At 49.4% G+C, this 19,792-nt stretch overlaps 2 protein-coding genes across 3 annotated transcripts in view; both read right to left on the bottom strand.

The window, feature by feature from the left end:
• The window catches only part of LOC118514091 (protein dachsous), a 79,798-nt gene that overhangs the window by 25,804 nt on the left and 34,202 nt on the right, over window positions 1–19,792 (bottom strand). The window lies entirely within an intron of this gene.
• LOC118514102 (serine protease inhibitor Kazal-type 1-like) lies at window positions 2,692–3,651 on the bottom strand. The gene has a single exon (XM_036060668.1). The coding sequence runs from the start codon at window positions 3,075–3,077 to the stop codon at window positions 2,802–2,804; it is 276 nt and encodes a 91-aa protein (XP_035916561.1). The 5' UTR covers window positions 3,078–3,651; the 3' UTR covers window positions 2,692–2,801.

The raw sequence follows: 19,792 nt of genomic DNA, 5'->3' as shown, positions 1-19,792 counted from the left end.
ATTGTTCAGGAACAATTGGGTTTTTGTTGTTTGCTTGCTTTACACTGTCGAGTCCAACGTAGACGCGATATGTGTTTGAGAGGATCGGTTCGGAGGTCGAAAGGTAGCCGATCTGGTCCTCCAAGCTTAGAAGTGACTATCCGGGAGGGTAGTTGTGGTAGTAAGTCATTCTCGACCGATCGTTGCGAGAATTGTGAAGAAATTGTTGTCAAGGTTTTTGATACTTATTTGCGTAGAGAGTTGAGGAAATCTGATGGTCAAAGGTCATCGCAAAACGTACCTGTAAAGAGAAGAGATAAGAGTATGATATTAGCTGCTTGTCTGCAATGACATTTTACCGACTTAACATTTAAAATTAATCAAAAAGATTAATCAAACACTGTATGAATTGTCTATCTGGCCAGTTATTTGAAGTACTGCAATGAATGTTTGCTAAATGCACATCGCAATCTCGATCAGTCGTGGGCAAACTCTCATCAAGACGTAATACCCCGAAGAAGGTACCACCCGTCGTTAGAACTGAATAGTAGCAGTAATTATACAGCTTGCAGGGAAAATTCACAGGCCCGCGAGCTCGATTCGCAGCTCAACGTATCTAATTACGTGGAGACTCACGGAATGGGGCGAACCGAGATCCGAGAAGAGTTTAAAGAATGAACCCGATTTTAGGCTACCAGGAAAACGGAAAGGAGCAGCAAAAAAAAAACTGCGCCCATTCGATCAAGATGAGACTGTGATCAACGTTGACGAGGAATCTTCATCACTTCTCGTGCTCGCGTTTTGCCCCGACATTCAGCCCAGATGGCACGCTCAAAAATGGTTCGCTAAAATCCTGCGCCGTGACTTGATATGAATAAAAATCGTCGCCCGATACATCTGCATCCCCATGGTTTGTATGTGTGTGTCGCTTGGCGATGGGAGGCGTAACTACAAGTGAGGAAGAAAACGAGCGTGGAACGACGCGTAGGAACGCAGGGTAAGAAATAGATAATTATTTGATAATAAAACCCGAGCACCAGCCATTGCGAGATTGCGTGAGTGAGTTCCCATTTTGCTGGGGCCTTCTTCCATTCGGTGCGCGTTTCTGGTTTCCAAGATCTCCTTCCCTTCTGCACCCGTCTCTCCTGCCCGAGTCTCCACCGCAAGCTTTCTACGATTGCTGAAAGCTCAGCGTCAGTGAGGCCGGGCACAGGGAGGAATGATCGCGAACGCGATCACTGTAATCACTTTGCGATCGATGGTTGGGCAGCAGCAACAGCAACCAGGCCGAGCGAACATGATTCGTCGTCTTCGGGCGGAAATGGGTGGCGATCATGGCGAGTGCACGACAGAGAACGCACCGTGAGCAGGGCAGCAGGAATGTATTTAATAATCATCGACAAAATTTTAAAAATAATTACAAAACGCACCGCACTCTGAGCGGTGAAGTGGGACACGTGAGTAGGCACGGGCAGTGGGAAGGAAAAGAAAATGGCGGCACAGATTTGCTCTTCAGAGTTGTGAGGATGATTTTAGATCGTTTTTCGCGGAATCCATGGACGCGAAAGTAATGTAAAGATTTTCGATACAAGCTTCAAGGGACTCTTTCAGAGACTCGTACCCAGGAACGATGCAGTTTGATAGAAAATACAATTTTAATTTTCCAATCGGCTAACTAATCACCTACATTGAATCAACGCAGCGGCGGTTCTACCAGTTGGCTCAGTATCGTTGCATTAATAACCATAATCCTCACCCCGCACGGACGTTATTTGTTCTTCGTGGCTTGGGCGTCCCACCCCAACGCTCTCGACTTAAGCTTCTAGCGACTTGCAACCGCAACCGACCACCAGATCGTAGAACACCATCGCATAGACAAGACGATCGATGCCGGCAGTGTAATAAATATAGGCAACATTACGTGGTGATTTCTTCCCAACAGTTCCCACCGCAGATGCCTACTAGATGCTGGCATTTGGCAGACTGAGGCTGAGTCTTTTTTTTCTCCTCCAATATTGAATGCAATGGCTTTTAATTTGCCATCAGGAGACAGTGGGTAAAGAGGCAAGATGGGGGATGATTTTATTAAAGACTCATCCGTGTGCAAGCAACATGGCGGACCAGGTTGGCTGGCTGGAATTGCGTACACGATCGCACGCTACGTTCGCATTCCAGTGCGTAAGATCGATCCCCACCCCCTAGCGCAAAACTTGCACGCCCCTCGCACGAGTGGGAACGAGAGGCAGGAGAGATAGGTGGCAGGACGGGGGCAGAACAGGATCAGATCATCTTGAGCAATATCGACATCAAAGATGCGACGAGCTATTCACTTTATGAATCGGAATGGTGTGCAAATGTCATGTTCGATCAGAGCCAATCACTGATTGAAGCAGTGACAGCGGTGGTAGTATAATGATTGCATTTCCTGCCCGGCCCCCGTGTGCATCCAGACATTGTGAACATGTGTGTGTGTGTGTGTGTCGCTATGAAACAGTCAAGAGGCACGGTGTAGGTTGCACCGTTGGAGAGCCCTTGAAGGCATTCCGGCGAGGATTAGCCGTTGGTACGGCTTGCTGGACGAGCCTGAGATTACGCTGATTGCAAAGTCACCTGATAAAGTAGCGGATGTATTGAACAGTTTTGAGAACACGGACGGTTAACTTATGTTAACTATTTCGCATCGGGTGGCCCAATAAACACGCTCGAACACTGTTGAAATGGAAATCAATGTATGATTAGAACCTTTATTGAATGATAAAAGCTTGATTTTATCACACCCCGATAACAGTCGAACATTCAAATTACGGCTAACTTGATGCGCATCACTCGTCCGGCTGTTCCTCGACGGCTATTTCGAGTGGCTCCTCACAGCCACCATGGCGCAGAACGCGCAGCTCGATCGATCGTGCCGCCAACTCTTCGGCTTTGCAGTCCAGCAGGCAACGGTTGGCGTACGTGTTGAGATCCGTTCCGCAAACCGGGTCGTACATCCGTGGACAGGCACAAACTCCATCGGCAGAGCGTCGGCCGTGGACACTTTCGCCGCCCAGCAGAAGCACCGCGGCCAACAACAGCAACACAAAGCTCCAGGAACGCATCTCGGACAGTTTGGCTTAGGGGGAACTGGGAATTCGCAAGTAACTATCACCTGCAACGGGTAAGACACGAGACACTAGACTAGTTCGTCAGCTGTAGCAGAAATCGCGCTAGGCAATGAATCAGTCCGATGCGCTTTTGCTGCTGATAAATAAAAAACTGCCAACTGATATGGCCCACGTTATCGCAAAAACAAAGCATGCTGGTGATGTGTTTTCCTTTCGTTGGAAGTTTGTATTGTAGTGGTGGAGGTCTGACACACACACACAAACACGGAGAGTCACTGATTGCGTAGACTTGCACCTGTTGTGTGTTGGAGTTGGATAGCGTTTCTGTCACTTTTTCCTAAAACCTCCAAGCTGATAAATCCAAGCACACGTACTGTAAATACGCCTTTGACAGAGTTTTAATCTTTCACGATTGCAAGGAGTAATGTGAAATATTGATAATCGCTCAAAAGTTACGATAACTCACGCTTGATTCTTTGAGAACATTGCCAGGAATATGGCCAAATGCAGAGCATCGTTTGCTGGCAAAAATATTCTAACGCAGAGTTCTCGAGAATTCTATCGAGAAGTTTTAAAGTGCCGTGTCTTCAACACGCTCTCACAAGCTTGTCAAAGCACTTGTCACTAATCGATCATAAAAAAGAGCTTGTCTTGATGCCTTAACTTTATCAACGATAAGCATCTAGTGGGAACCCGGTGACGCATTCGGTGTGATGTGGTCATGCAGTGGTAATAAACATCGAAAGACACTCGGTTGCCTTAAACAATATGCCAGTGTATGCAAGTGTATTTATAAAATCGGTTTTACATTGCGATGCGATGTTTTACAGCACTTAGTGGAGATAAATCTACAAATCTTCGTTGCAGTTGCCATCCTTCACTTTGTGCAATCCGATCCGACGACCGGTGGGTGTTTCGCTGGCACACTTAAGGACACATTCGTTGGAGTAGGTCTCGTTGTTACTCGCACAGACCGGTCGATACATGAGATTGCACGCGCAGGTCGCCATTTCCGAGTAGATGTCCGCCTCGACCTGCGTGGTTTGGACGGCGAGAATCACCACGAGCAGGATCGATACTGCAAGCACTGGAGCACGCATCTTTGTGGGTTTCGAAGTTTTGGTTGGTAAAAGTTTGGTAAGATGTAACTGACGATGTCGTCGAACCGATGTGACGGGTCGTATTAACGGGAGCAGCATGAACTGAAGCTTATCAACGTCGCACTATGCTGGACAATCGGCGAGCAGCGTAGAATAGCTGGGTTTACTCGAGCTGTTATCAGAAGCCGGCCCTGGCCCTGGGCTGATGTTCGATAAGATAGGAAGTGGATTTTTTGTGTTGGTAAAGTTTACCCTTTTATAGACCCTTTATGGGTTTTTACAAATACGTTTTCGATTTTTGCTACAGAAGCCCTGTGTTACGATGACAGGAGCAGAAAACGGATGAAAGACAGTCAAACAAAGCAGAACTGGCAATTTTCTCGTGATATTAGTTTATATACGTTTCGGCACTGTTGGAATGGTTTGATGCGGGGAACAGATCGTAATCAGCCGGTATGTTCCGTATCATCCTTGACTAGTGTTGACAGCACTTGGGGAGTACATGAAAACATGTTTATTCCGGTGTTTACGTTCTGGGCCGCAAAATAAACAAATAACTTACACGTAAACAGCCCCATTTGCCAACATCTTCCTCTCAACTGGTGATCATGCCTGAAATATCGCCATTTCCGAAGCTAATTTAGTAAATAGCGTATTAAACCCGGCCCAAGCAATCAAGTGTTTGATGGAACTTCTCGATCCATTAAAAAGTGCTTAAACGCTCTAAGGTTTCGCACGGAACCTGTGCAGAATATTGGGCAGATGGTTTCTCAGGCAGCACTCCAGCCTAGACAACACGACACGCCAGCAAGTGCAGCAGATTATGATCATCCGCTTTGCGCCGCTTGTTCGGGCTGCACTTGCATGATTTATCGAAGGACCCTCTGTCTTTACGACCACGTCGATTACGGTGATGGAAGTCTATCTGCGGCTAATCTATCCGACGCCTTGCTATACGGCCGGGTGGTGGTCCCCACAAACCGGGTGAGTGAGTGCAGAGGACCGTCGACCGGCCAATGATGGACGGGATCGCTTCAAATTGAGCGCATTCTGCGATATCTTCATTAACTGTCGTGCATCGCCATCATCAACCCACCAATGATGGCGACTATCACGAGGCCACCATATTGTTTTTAAAAACACCCACCCTCTCTCTCTCTCTCTCTGTTTCTTCTCTTGGCCCTTTTTCCTGCACTTCTCCCGTTCTGGGTAATTTTCTTTGTTGCTCGCCAGTGGAGCTTGTGTTGGTGCCATTATCTTACGCTCTCTCTTCTGGTTTTGTTCGAGATTGGCAAGATGGCTCTGTCACATTCGGAGGTGATCGTCCAATGCAATGTGATCGGGGGTTGCGATCTCTCCCCGCTTTTTCATTGCTGCCGTATGTTGGCGAGGCACGACGAAAAATTTAATATTTCATCCTGTGCAATTAATACTCATTGAATATGATTGGCTCTTTGCGCGCGGTGTACGATGGGAGCCTCCGGCAGACAATGAGAAGGAAAACTGCATGCCACTGATGGTTCCCTTTTTTCCTGTATAAGATCGCCCCTGGCCGACAGTGAAAGAAAACATTCGTGTGTGTGTGTGTGCTTGCTGCAGGTGAAACAATAGCAAGACGAGGATTGTGTGAATTTTTGGCTTTCTTTTCTTCTCAACCAAGATGGCGAATCGAATCGTGTTGAGCGTTTCGTTGTCTTGAAAATTGAAGTTCTAGAAGCACACACTCACACATCGCAGCCAGTGTGCAATATTTACACTTCCGCTCAGGTGAATCTGCCGGAGGAGTAGTTCAGAGGTCATCCCGTGTCGTGCACCTTGCGCAGTTTCGTTCGCCCGGTGGTTATGGTTCAGTTCGCGCCATTCGCACCTTTTGACACGCAAAAGGGATTCGCCATGGTTGAGCTACGTTTATCAGCGTTGGCATCGGCCGGTCCCGCGCCATGTTGGCGAGAGGGATGGAACCAGCGCAGATCATTCGTGGTGCCCCGGATGGCTGTTGCTGCTACTACGTCCGTCAGGGTTCGGGTTGAAAATGTCGAGAAAACCGGCACATATATTCCAGACCAGAGAGAGATAGAGAGAGAGAGCGCACAACAAACAACAACAACAGCGAAAAAAAGCGTCCCAAACATTATGATACTGTCCGGGAGTAGCACAAAAAAGTATGCCCGTGGAACGAAAGAGAAAAAGCGATGTGTTTGATGGGACGCCAGAATTATCAAGAAGCATTGCACGTTTTTGCAGGGCCTCCTCCTTTGGGGAAAAGTGAGGAAAAAAGCCATCAACGCTCGAGCAAACCGCTGCCGCCATTGCAATCAGATGCGATCATCGCCGGTTTGCGCCAATTGAAGTGCGAGTGCAGCACCGTGCAGTGCAGTTGGAGAATGTAATATCGAGCCCCGGCCCGGTACTTATAAGCTTCTTCTCCTTCGCTCCACGCTCGGCTTTAATGAAGGCTTTGCGCCAATGCGCCACTGTGTGTGCTGCGGTCCGCCGAACCCAATGCCGCGGCGATCGAGAGGATCGACGATCGGCCAACGGAAATTAACGCAGCAGTCGTGCACAGGTGGAGCCAACGGTGGAGAAAGAACGAAGAAGAAGAAGAAGAAAAAAAAGCACAAAACGAAGGCAAAATAAAAGTGCAAAATAATTCTTCATCATTATAAAGTTTTAATATTATACTTTATTGGATGGCTAATCGATAAAAACAAAAAGGAAATGGTGCGGAGCAAGAAGGATAATGGATGAATAAGGCCAGCCCGGTTCCGCGGCGGCGCAGGAGATATGATTATGAGCCGGCCAGGGTCGCAGGAAAAGGGGGGCGAAGCCGATCGTGACGAGCGAGCGAGCGAGAGCGAAGGAGAAATATTAATTTTATGATAACATGTAGCGCACTTAGCCCCTCCAAATAAGCCGTGCGTCCTGACTGCCGGATACCACACATTCTTTGCACTGGCTAGAAGAACCGGTAATGCGGCATTTGGGTGGCAGGAAGGGTGGCACATTTTCTAGAAGATTATGAGTAGCTTCGTCGGTATCGAGGCGCGTCGACAGTGGTTTGAACGCACTCTAGCCTGCTCGATCGATTACCGATCATAAGTACGAAAGTCTCGGTGTGTCCAGGAAAAAATCTCCTCACGGGATGCGTTCGCCCCACAATCGGATTGGCCTCGACCCAAACGAGCGGGAAGCAAAATTATCGAAGGTAAACATTATACGAGCTAACCCAGCACGATACCCTTATTGTCTCCCATTAAAAGCGATCCACGGTGCTCGTTGACGAGCGTTGGTCGTTGCCGGTAGCAGCCGCAGATGGACGCATCAAAACCAAACAACCCATGCCCGGAGGGTAAGATCAACACCTCGGCAGAGGCCACCGCTGAATCGGTGCGTTCGACGAGCAGGATGTGCGGGAAGTGGCCGAACGGCTTCGGCTATCGGCCCGGTATCGGTGCGCCGTCGTGGCTGATAATGTTCCAAGCATGATTAAGTCCGAAATCCGCCCACCGAAAGCGTTTTTAACTCGGTTGGCCCTCTTTTTTTTGTAGTGCTGTTTCGTTCGCCGAGATCACGATCACGACACCTGGGAAACTGGGACGCAGATAGAAGGGCGGGGTTCGACAGGAACAGTCGGTAGAGGCGGTGGAGAAAATTAAAAAGGAGCTCTTTCCGGCTCGTCGTACAAACCGAGCCAAGCCGAGGGACAAGATCGAGTCGGGATCGGGAATGAGTTTCCCGTTAAAGTATAAGATCGATGCAATCTGCAGGAAATCACCGAGTACTTTACGATTGCCTTTTTACCACCAGCGTTCGAAGCCACTGCACGTCCTGATGAGCACATGCAGGATCGGTCGATCGATCGGTTTGTGTTCCCCGTCCACGGCGTTTTCAATTATTATTCAACGCGCATTGATGGCTCAAAATCGATTTTCTTATCGTAGGAAGGGTTGGGCGAAGCAACGGGAGCGCTGAGCACTATGTGTGGCCAATCCGCGCATCACGATCCTATTCTAGCCGTCGAGGGACGAGATTGCAGATTCGTCGAACGCGTCAGTGTCGGTTGGGGCCGGTTGGAGCTGTTTAGTGATCGGTCGCAAATTAAACGCCTCGGTGTATTAAATCGCTCATATGCACAGTCCGAGTCGCTCTGGCTCGTAGTTGGCCGATTTACGTTGACGAAACCCCGGAAAATGAAAATAAAGCTAAAGTGTTTCGAACAAGTAAGTTGAAAGACCTCTCTGCGACATAATGTCAATCGTACGCCGCGAACGAGACCCCGAACCGTTTGATGAGTCAGAAGAAAGGTGGTGCCAAATAATGAGAAAATGCTTTGCGCCCTGCAATGCCACCATTACAGCGCTGAGATTCTAACTGATTTTTACCAGCATCCTCTTTTCGGCTGCTGCTTCGTTTCGCTCGTCGTTTCGTCGAGAGTTCGATTTCGTGCACCAGAAAGCAGACGCAGGTTTTGGCGTCCGGCGCTCGAAATAATCATGGGAGCGGCATGATCGAACTTGACAAGCAATGAAAATTGTTAATGAAATCGGTTTGAGGCCGGCGTCGATGATCCTCCCATCGGCGGATGGTTGGACAGCACGAAAGGGGGGGGGGGGGGGGGGGATGGACGGTCTTTGGGAATGGAGCAAGGGCAACGGCAGCGGAAAACATTCCGTTGGATTATTTTCGCCATAATGACACGCTTTCTGGCGCAGCCGAGCGTCGTCGACGGTAGGTCCTCGCCACGACCGCTGCGAAAGAACGCGAGTCGGACGACGCCATGCCAGGGGTAAAATTATGGAAAGATTTTTTAACACTTAAGTGAGAATTGTGAAATTACGGCTCCCTCCGAAATGCCGGGCTACGCTGGCGAGTGGGATTGAGATATAGCCGGTCGGCCAGCCAGCCAGCCAGCGAGTCAGCCAGCCAGGGTCCGTCGTGTCGTCGTGGTAATGGTGTTTGAGTTACTGACTGATGGATGTGGTGGTGGTTGTTGTTGTTCACTCCACTCATTGTACTATCTCCCTGCTCTTCCGGAGCGCCCTTAACGCCTTGCCACCGCTGAGAACTCGGATCGATAATCGTTAGGTTGGGAAAATGGGGGAGGGCCAACGGTACGAGCGAGCCGCGATCGCGGGAACCAACCCAGCGCCGTGGTCCACAGCCGTATCCATTAACAGATCGCGATCGTACCGGCAAGATTGCGGCTACCTCGATCTCGCGCTTTTGTCGATATTAATTAACCGAAAGAAGGAAACAATTTTCTTAATACCCGCCAAAAATTGCGCACCATTGTTGGGCCGAGCTGGGCAGAGCGTCGAGGGCATGCGGTGCTGGCGGTGAGATGTAGCGCGACTCGCAGGTATTGCTTTTTTCCGGCGTTTCGGCTGCGTCGTGGGATTCTCGTGACGGTGAGAATTAAGATCCATCCGTCGTCCGCTTGGAGATGATCTCACAAGACACCACACGGGCTGTTGGCGTGTCGACGCGGAGGACCACAGTACATTGACGGGATTGTATTTATTAATGCAATTTTTCGAATAAATGCCAATGATTTATGTGCCCTGCGGTTCCCACATCCATCTAAGGGTGGCGAGCGGTTCGGTTATTTGGGTAAGTGCTTGTTAAACGTTTGACACAGCCATCGCGCTAAGCAGGTACACGCAAGCGTACGACGGATAAGCAAACGACAACTTTACGACTCATCGGTCGCCGGCCCGTTGTTCCATTACTGATCGCTAAAGAAGGAAGCTCTTCTCTCTCTCTCTCTCACACACTCTCTTTGGAGGTCTTGATGCCATAAATTCAAACTCATTCCCATCCCGCTATTATCAGGATGGCAAAGAGCTGGAACTTAAAAAAAGTCGACAGCAACGAAACCGTCCCCAGTAAGATACCCTTTCAATGTCGATCGATGACATTTATACGTTGACGGTCGTTCTTCCAGATCCGTGCGCAAACCTACCGCCAGGACGGGTGGAGGACGGTGAGGTCGGCAGGGTGAAAACGGGCTGGCAATAAGAGTTCTTTTTCGACATAAAATTAGCTTAATTAGCTGGCTATGGCGAGCATCTTCAGGCCGGCACCGAGCCCCGAGTTGCCTCCTAATCCAGCGGGCAACAATTTAAGTAAATCCAACTGAAATTTGCGATCTCAAACCGAGCGTCTGAAATGGGAACGCGACACATGCTGGCCACGGGTCTCTTCGGCGCAGCAGGTTTTATTGCGCAAAGCCGGCTTGTTTTACTTATATTAAAATTTAATTAATTAACATTTTTGGACCTTGTAGCTACAGATCATTGTCTGTTGCTTTTTGGCTCTAAATCAGTAGCAAGAGCTTCGCCTGTGGCTTCTCTCTACTCCCATTCACTGACCACGTAACGTCCATTTGCTGTTTCAGCTTCCCGTTTTCCGCTTCGAATAAAAGCCCACATCATGACGATCGAAATCTTGCTTGACATTGTCGTGGCCCGCCCCGCCTTGATGTGTGCCCGTCAACGCCATTTTGGCTCTCGGTACATTCCTTCCGGGCAGCTGGGTGATGACAAGTTTAATGTGATTCTATTTCGAGCAGTGAGGCAGGCGAACGAGGCGATCAGCCGCAGATGATCGCTGGCCCCCGGGAAACGGCCTCATCTTCCCGATTGTGTCCCGGCCGGGTGACGGTATGACCTGGATAGCTCAATAGTTCGTTGAGACAGCAACAAAAAGTCCTCCTCAACGCTTCCCGCACAAAAACCGTCCACATCGAAGGAAAGTTAATGCCAGTGCCAAGGTAAGAGGGCCATCCGGACAATGAGATAGGCACAGACTCTCAGCCGAAAACGAAACATAATGCTGCCAAACCATCATCTAGGGTTGGGTGCGTGTGTGTGTGTGTGTGTGTGTGGAGAGGAAAGAAATCGAGAAAAACGGCACCACAATAAAACGGTGGGGCCGTCTCGCGAAAAGGATGGACCATGCGGTTCGAATGAACCCTTCAGGCCCGGGCTACCGTCGTATCGCCAGCGGCAGCGCGCGCGTTTATCTTTGCCATCGGCAGCTCGGACGCGAGATTGTTGTGATGTTGAGATCGCGATCGAGCTCCCTATATTGGAGGCCCCGGAGGGAGATAGTGGCAAACGGTAATGCGAAATCAGTCAAGCCGAAATGTCGGACGGGTCATTCTGGACCAGCGCCATTCCTTCATAATCCCTTCTTGCCCTTCTCGCATTGTTGTTGATTGTGCGGAGCGGGCTTCCGTGTAGGTTCTCGTTGGTTTTGATGCACTAAAAAAGGACATAAAACTCGTCCGCTCGGCACATCCCGCCCGGACCGTTCCCGTTCCCCCAAACAACCCCTCATACAGCGAGGGTTGAAGCGAGCTATTCACGAGAATGTAAAATTCGCGAACGGAAGTCGGTCGGTTTATTTGATTTTGCGGCTTACGGCAAAGAGACAACTGAACGTGCGAGAGCCCCAGGTTGTGCCCGAAACCGGAGACTGATGAACTTGCCTTAGCTTCGGGGGGTTTTTTGGATTGATTTCCCAACCTCAGCTTGCCGAAACTTTTCACCGGCACTGCAGCGCGGTTGGTAGGCGGCTTTCACTTGCGGATTCCTCTGTTCACAGCAGGATGCAATAAAATCCATCCGAGCATACGATCCTTTCGGTAGCTGTCCGTTTCGGTGCAGTTGTCGCAACTTTTGATTCTTCGCTAGATCGCTGCACCATCGCCACTGATGCGTGTGTGTCTGTGAGTGTGTTTGCATTAAAAGATGATTTTTATCGTTGAATGATTTATTTCGTCTGTGAAAGGGGCGCCAACTCCGAAATGAGCTACCGAAATGAGCGCCCTAATGAGTGTGTTGGGACGAAACCATTTCTGAAACGCCGAACGTTTTCTAGAAACGCGACAGAACATCAATCAACGCACGCACGGTTCCCAGGCTGACCGGGGATGAATGAAATAGCCCTTTGATGCCCCTTGCCCATACAGAGAACTGAGAGCTTGCCGGGATGGCGGCGGTCGCACGTTTGAACGACGGTTTTAATTGAAGTATAAACATGCGCGTTTCTAATTAACACAGCGTGCCCACTATCCGCTTTCCACGTCATAATAACCTTGGAGAACCTTCAATGCTGTCTGCGATCGAGAAAGAAGGGGTCCGAGGTGCAACAATTCCCCGTCGCTTCCGAAACAAATCTTAAAATTCAGTAGCCAAGAAGCCGACTGTCCCATGCCCGGTGTGGTGAAAGGTTGTTCAACTTTTCTTGGAGGCTAATAACTTATAGAGTGTCAAGTAATGGACCTGGGACGACTTGCCGCCTTGGTATGATCAAAGTTCGTCAATAGGTTTCTACGACCGTTTGTTACTTCGAAGCGACACAGCCAATCGTCAAAAATGCCAACCGTTGTTCCGTTGCTTTCGTCAACTTCCTCCCGCAAGAATCGGAACTGGGAAGTTAACCCAGGGGGTTGAAAAGTTGCATTGTTTAATTTTTGGGAACCTTTTTCTTGGGTGGCATATTCCGCGGTTTGAGAGAAAGTGGCGTGGAAAAGGAGAAAAACTTTGACGACATTGTTCGAATGAGAAATGGGCCAGCGGAAGTTATTTGTAAGGTGCCGGACGACGCTGTTGAAAGGCAACGACTCCGCCCTGTCAACGAACCATTCCGCGTTCAGTGAAGGGAGATGATTTGCTGGTGTTGAAATCTGTAGCTTTGAGTTATATATTTCTGATCGTTTAGAGCTGATAAGATCTCAGAGAGACAACCGAAAAAAGGGTTTCAATGAGTTAAGTGTTAAATTACAAACTATTCGACAGCTGCTCTGGAAGACCGTTTGGAAGTCTACAATCATCTCCAACAATTATCCCTTCTGTAGCAACGACAACCTTTAGCCGGCTAATACCACATCATCAAGGATCCGACATTTACGTCTATGACAATGCAGCTTTATTCTGTTGTCATCTCTATCGCGTACCACGAAGGCGCCCTGGCCTCAGTGCCTTTTAAGGTTACAACTTTGTTACACCAGTTCCCAACCGAGCGGTGCTGGTGACTTTCTCTTTCTGGACGACCGTACCGATAATTGCACGAACAGGCGCAACAGGTTCCAACACGCGCCCGTTGCAGGATAGTTCTGGCCCGGCATTAGAAAGCGAATCCACAGTCCTTGTTCGACACATTATCGTCGATCGGATAATTAACGTGTGTAAAGGTGTTAAGGCGCTGCGGTGCGGTCCGTCCAGCGTCCATTTCGATGGAAGTGGATGGAAACGGACGCACCAGAACAGAAGTGCCTGCTGTGCGATCCGGGACGCTGTCGCTGCCGAGGAGACGAGGACGAGGATTATGTTTCCTACCCTCCTCGGCTTGGAGTGCGATCGTCGAGGTATATGATAATATGAACACGAGCATGAACTCCGGGGTGCTTCGCGAAGGTTTCAAAATGGAAAGCACTTTCGCCCGCAAAAGGGATAGGAATTTCGGAACGGCGGTCGGGCGAAGAACTTTGCGCCGTGGCCGAGGCAGGCCATCATTGCGATTTGACTATTTTGGGTAAGCGTTGGTGCTTTGGAGGCGCATACGAGGCGATGCGCAAAATATGGCTATTCCGCATCCCCCAAAGAGAGCGAAAACGGTGTGTATGTCGTAATCATATTAACATAAGGCTGAATAAATCAGGAACCGTCCAGGAAAAACTAAACCCACCAACCGGACCGGTTTCTGGCCCAACGGCTGCGGTGCGGGAACGACAAATCGCCAACAGACGACAGGCGAATATTTCTTCGCCCGGTGTGTTGTCCCATCCCTTCGACCGGGACCGGGACGGCTTTGCATATGGAGCCGGTGGAGCGATTTCGCGGGAACTTTGGATAAAATCGGCCGTTTGCAACCGTGTGCAGGCAAACAGACGCAAACGACACTGCGCTGTGGTGTGCAGACCGGGAGATGAAGGTGTTCGTGGCGGTCGACGCGGGAAGTCACCGGGCAGGCGAAACGATGACAAAGTCGACTTTCTACTTGTAGATCTCGGCAACCGCACACACTTGTCCGGGGACTCGCTGGCCCCCGGAGGGCTGTGTCGCAGATTGTCAGCCAGCTAGGCCCCGTGGTGCGCCCGAAGGATCGCCGCTACTAGCAGCCGCAGCATCTTGTCGGCGATAGAAAGTGTTCATTATTTATACTTCTGCCATTGGTGCTGCCCGCTGCTCACGTGCGGCTCAAGTTTCGGTAGCCGGCAAGCTGTGGCAAGCTGGCGAATGGTGAACGCGGTGTGTTGGGTCTTCTAGGAGTTTGCAGGTAGTTAAAATTCACACGTAATTCTCTTCCCTTGATGTTCCTATTTCGAAAAATGGATTTCACTTTTTCACTTCACACTAGCGAAGGGGCGAGCGGCGACGAGGGGGGGGGGGGGTGTGAGCTAAGGCAGAGTGCATCTTAATGCAGCGCGTAAGTATGCAAATGAGGTATTTGATGATGTTCGAGGCATCGATCGTGCTATGTTTAATTTAGATAAATATGTCCACCGAAGCTGGCAACTCGAGCAGGGACCGTGTTGCAAACGAAATGCAACGTGATGGCATATTTTAATTATGCACTTCTGCCCGCGTTGCAGGATATGCACCTAGCAATGTATCAGGCGATGCATTAGGCGACATTCATGACTGACAAACTTACGCAATTTCGATGTAGCTGGTAATAAACGATTATCGGTTCCGATTTCGCAGTCACATACCGGGAGAGATTGGATAGAAACGAGATATATGCAGCCATATTAGAGATGCGTGACGATATGCAGACACACACACACACACACACACACACACACAAAAGCGATAGAAATGATATAATTGTGGAAACAGTTACTCATTCGGTTTGCAGACACGCCAAGTGGGCAACATGTGTGTGTTTGGGAAAACATTATTTTGTAGAGGAATGTGATCGAGGAACCGAAGTGGCACGGTTTGTCGTGACTCCCGAAAGCCTCATAATTATACCGGCTCTATGCAAGTCTGAAACGAACGAGTGTGAATGAATTGAAATTCAAAATTCATAAGGAATGTTTGGCCTCTGTCTTGAACCGCAACGAAAACAGCCTCTTCTCAAACGGGCGTCGGTGACTGACTACGTGCCGTGGCTGTCTTAACATACGACACGGATGATTTGGAGTAAATTATTATTTTCAAAGGCCACTTTGGCCACTGCTCGTTGGCTACTCGTTGTTCATCGGATTTGTTCCCTGAGCGCCGGAGATAGGGCAGAGTTTTGGGGCTAGAAAATTCATTTCTCACGCCTCACACCGACGAAACACCGTTCGAGCACCGTTGAACGGCTTCGCCCGGTACGCCTTCACACGAGCTTCTTTCACTTGTCTAGCATGGATTCGTTAAAGCAACTGGCCGAGTAAAGCTGCCCGCTGCTGGTGGAAGATATGCGGAAAAAATGTCTCTCATGAAACTCCGAACCCGTGCCCAAATTTGCTTCAATACTTCCGAACTAGTAAAGTAGGTGAATTGCGCAGCGCAGACACGCGGCGTGTACACGGTGAAGAGGCGTGCAATTTTCGTTTCAAATCGTCTCGACAACGAAAACGAAGAAAAAAACGCGTCGTTAGTTCGCCACACCGCGTCCAGACCGCGGCGATCTAGGATCGGTTTTTGCGTGCAGTTTCAATTTTTTCCCTCCCGAAAGGTCCGATCTCCTATGGTCTGGTTCTGCGCTGGATCGTGCGGTTCTCGCGTCAGCCGGCGATGGTGGTGATGCTGGCGATTCGATGATTTATTACTCCTGGTACACAGCCACATGCTCCCACTTCTCCTTCCGGCCTCCTTCGCCCTTCAATCATTTTCAATACTGGATTGGAAATTACCCTTCCGTCCTGGGGTCGGCCATTTACAGTTATTACCAACACGTTTGACGTGGCGCGGCCAAAACGTTGGCGCAAATTAAACAGAAATTATCCCTCGCACCCGGCTCGCACCGTACCCCGCTCGACTCTCTGCCGGTTGGCCAGGCCCGAAGGGCGATCGATAGCGGATGAATTTGATAGACAACACCGACGCAAAAACCAAACAACACACAACGCCGGGAATCAAGCACGAGCCGGACAGTGGCGTGGCGCCCTTCTATAGAGGAGATCGAAATCTGTTGCCTTTTCGCGACAGCGATCCCAATCTCACTCTGGGAGTGCCTGGTGAGTGTGTGTGTGTGTGTGTGTTTGGCCAGCATGCAGCTGAGAGTGGGGCGATCTGGTATCAAGCGATGTTGATTTAGTTGAAACAATTTGGTCCATAAAACGTTGCTATTGACGTCAGCAGCCGAACGATAAAACAGAGAGCACAGAGGGTGATGTTGATGATTGGATGGATAAACTATTTGCCGAATTTTGGCCCAGGTTTCCCATGGTATGGACAGTAATTGTAGTGTAGAAAATGGTAGAAAAGAAGGTCATGTGACAAATTCAGAGGCTTTGATACTTTTTAAGAGGTATTTTCGTAGAGTGATTTTAGGTAAGAGTCTCGGGCAAGAGTCACTGAAACGAACCGTTCCCGAACTAGGGAACATTTACGGGAAACCAAGGGAATGATAGGTGACCCCGACCGAACGACTGAAGCGTGAGTCGACTGTCTTTGGGGTTGGAATTCAGTTACTTAGGTTTTAATTTTCCCTTCCATTTCGTCCTGGTTGCCCGATGCGCCGTTCTTCTCCATCGTTCAGCCAGGTGATTACTAGGTTTACGAAGGCGCACACACATACACAGACCTGGCACACCATACAGGTCTGCGCAACAAAAGGGCCAGGGATGGAACGTGAAAAGCGCGCCGGGTCGAATGGAACTCGAACCCGGCACATTGTTCGGCAGGATGATGGCAATGAGTCAGGCCGGTGAAGGCATATACGGTAGACATTGTGGGATAGAGAGAGAAAGAAAACAACTCGAAAATACATTCGGATCGCTGAATCGCTGAAGCTCCCTTGCTTCCCCGAGCGGGAAACGTGATCCAGACTTGGTAAAGAGCAAAGAAAGCACACGAAAGACTTAGATTCAACCGACGGCGACGAACTTGAACTTGCCATGCAAACTGGCGCAGCCATTTGATCTGTCAAGGCAAGCCGTTCAGTTCGGCGCTGTTTTAGTCCAGTGTTGTGGAAGCTTTGTTGCTTGTGGACGTTGCTTCTTGGCGACGAATTGTGACATAAAATCAATTGTCGCTCATAACAAGACACAACGTTTTTCCCGCTTCGGACACCCCTTGTTCGTCATTAAGATGTGTGTTTCGATTGATGATCGATTGAAGGGAGCTGATGCGCCCCTGCGCTTCTTAACCCTGTAATCACTACTCCAAAGGGCAATAGATAGCGCAAACATGTAAATGCGGCACGGTACACAACGGACACGCGGAGTGGCCAGAGATCAGATAATGGTTTAAAATGAGAGTGAGGATGTGTATTAAAATTACATGTTTTTTGTTGTTGTTTTGCTCCTTTGTTTTTGGGGCCGTTGCTTCGTCCATCGCCACTTTGCTTCGGTTCCCGGTTCACGTGGTGGTGATTTCATTCTAAAACCCACCAGCAGCACCAGCCCGAGCGCGTATGCCTGCAGGGTTTCGGAGTCGCCAGTGGGACAGAGAAAATGAGAAACGGAACTAGGGTAGGAGCGAACCTTAATGGAGAAATATCATTCCGCGCGAAGTAACATATCAGGCATGCCTGAGAACACGCACCACAAAGGACCAAACGGGATGAGCAGCATAATGCGTAGCCGGAGCCCGAAACCCGAGGCAAACTACCGTGTAGGCCTGCGGGCTAAAATTCGCAGGCGCAGAGAACGGAGCAGCGAAAATGGCACAGCGCTTGGTCGATCGTCATCGATCGACGTTCGATGCTGAATTCGTTCACTGTGTGCTCCTTGATGAGCTGACCAACAGGAACAGCAACAACAAAAACGCGAATCCACTGTTGATAGCGGACTCCAAGCTGAGCGGGAGAAAAAAGGAGAAAAACCTCGGCACACACAGTCGCGTATCCTCGTGGAGCTGTCAGAGCAGCCGTACGCAACGTGCGAGTACACAGTAGGCCGGTCCTCTGTTGATACTTGGGCCGATATCTTTCATCTCGCTCGCCGCGGAGTTTGAGGATAAACGGGCAACAGCGGGAGCAAAACCGTGGCGTATCAAAGCAGAATTTGATGATTACTTGACGATTGTCAAATTATACACATGCGGAAATCATACGCAAGATTTCGATCGCTATCGCCATCGCTTTTCTTCGCCCTGTACGTTGCTGCTACCGACTGTCCGAGGGCTATTTCTCCCCGACGGGGTCTCCTCCTTCCCCTTCCTCCCTTCCTTGCTTCATCCTTTCCTACTTCTCACCTTTGTGATCATGTTCGATCGTATCGGATCGGTTTTCTCCTCGGGTGAATTATAAACAGAGCTTTAATGAGTCATTTCGATTTCGATAGCAGAAGCCGATATGCTGCTGCTTTATTGTAATTATTTTTATTGGTTACTTTGCCCTGCTCGCTCGTGTACGTACGTGTGTGTGTGTGTGTGAGCGTGTGTGTCTGTGCGCATGCTGATGTGCGTCTGTGTACGCGTGCGCCGTCGTGTGTTGCTGGTTGCGCGAGTCCGTGGCGAATGGTGCAGTCGTCGCTGGAAGCTATTTTAATTTTTCTCCTCGATCTCTTCCCGATCGACACGACAAAAAGCATTACGTGAGCGAGCGTATTGCATTACGCAATCGATTACACTACCGTAATCTCACCGCTTCGGGGGCCGGAATCGTTCGCGGGCGGAAGTTCGGCTAGGGACGATTAAAATTATCACGTACTTAAAAGGACGAACGGCTTTAATCCGCGCCGGGAGCTACTTTCCCAAACTTGCAGCAAGGGGGTTGCCGCATTGTTAGCCGCCAGGAATGTGCGGCATTCGAGTGGAAAATTTACTCGGAACAATTTCAAAAATGCTTCCTCGAAATGAGCAACGTCTTTGTTTTTGCTTCGCACAGCCCTCCCCATTCCATCGCTGATCGACTTTTGCATGGGACATGTTTCTGAAATTGGTCAAAAATACATTTCGGTGTTGTTTTATCCCGTCTGGCTGGGTTGGTTTAATGGGCTTTGGGGTATGGTTTTATTAGCTTCCTTCATTCCCCCGTTGAGCCGCTGAGCGGTGGATTCAAGTTTTGGGATTCGTTTTCGTGACATTTGGTTCACAGGCTACCCACAGGTCCATAATTACACCGCCACGATGTCGGAGAATCGCGCTCGCCAATGCGCACTATTCGCACTACATGGCTTTAAATTCTTCGCCAACCTCAAGCGAAAGAATCACACAAAGCAAAGCACGCGCATTCAACTCGCCTAATTTACGCTGAGGATCGCAACAGTAATATTTTCCAAACACTTTATGCAAGGTAGCAGCGCGGTTTCCAGTGTTCTAGCGCGTACGGATTTCAATTTGAATGTAGCTGCCCGGTTCGCCAAATTGCGTTTGAAATTGCGACATTTCTCCGTTCGCAATTCGAGTGCGGCAAAAATGTGCCACAAAATGGTGATCCGACGCGACAGAAATAAGAGTTGTGGCTTTAATGCCAAAAAATGGCGCACAACAACCGACGGGC

This window comes from Anopheles stephensi, chromosome 3 (genome assembly GCF_013141755.1).
Source record: "Anopheles stephensi strain Indian chromosome 3, UCI_ANSTEP_V1.0, whole genome shotgun sequence".
In the NCBI taxonomy this organism is placed as follows: domain Eukaryota; kingdom Metazoa; phylum Arthropoda; class Insecta; order Diptera; family Culicidae; genus Anopheles; species Anopheles stephensi.
This window is presented reverse-complemented; position numbering and strand designations above follow the sequence as displayed.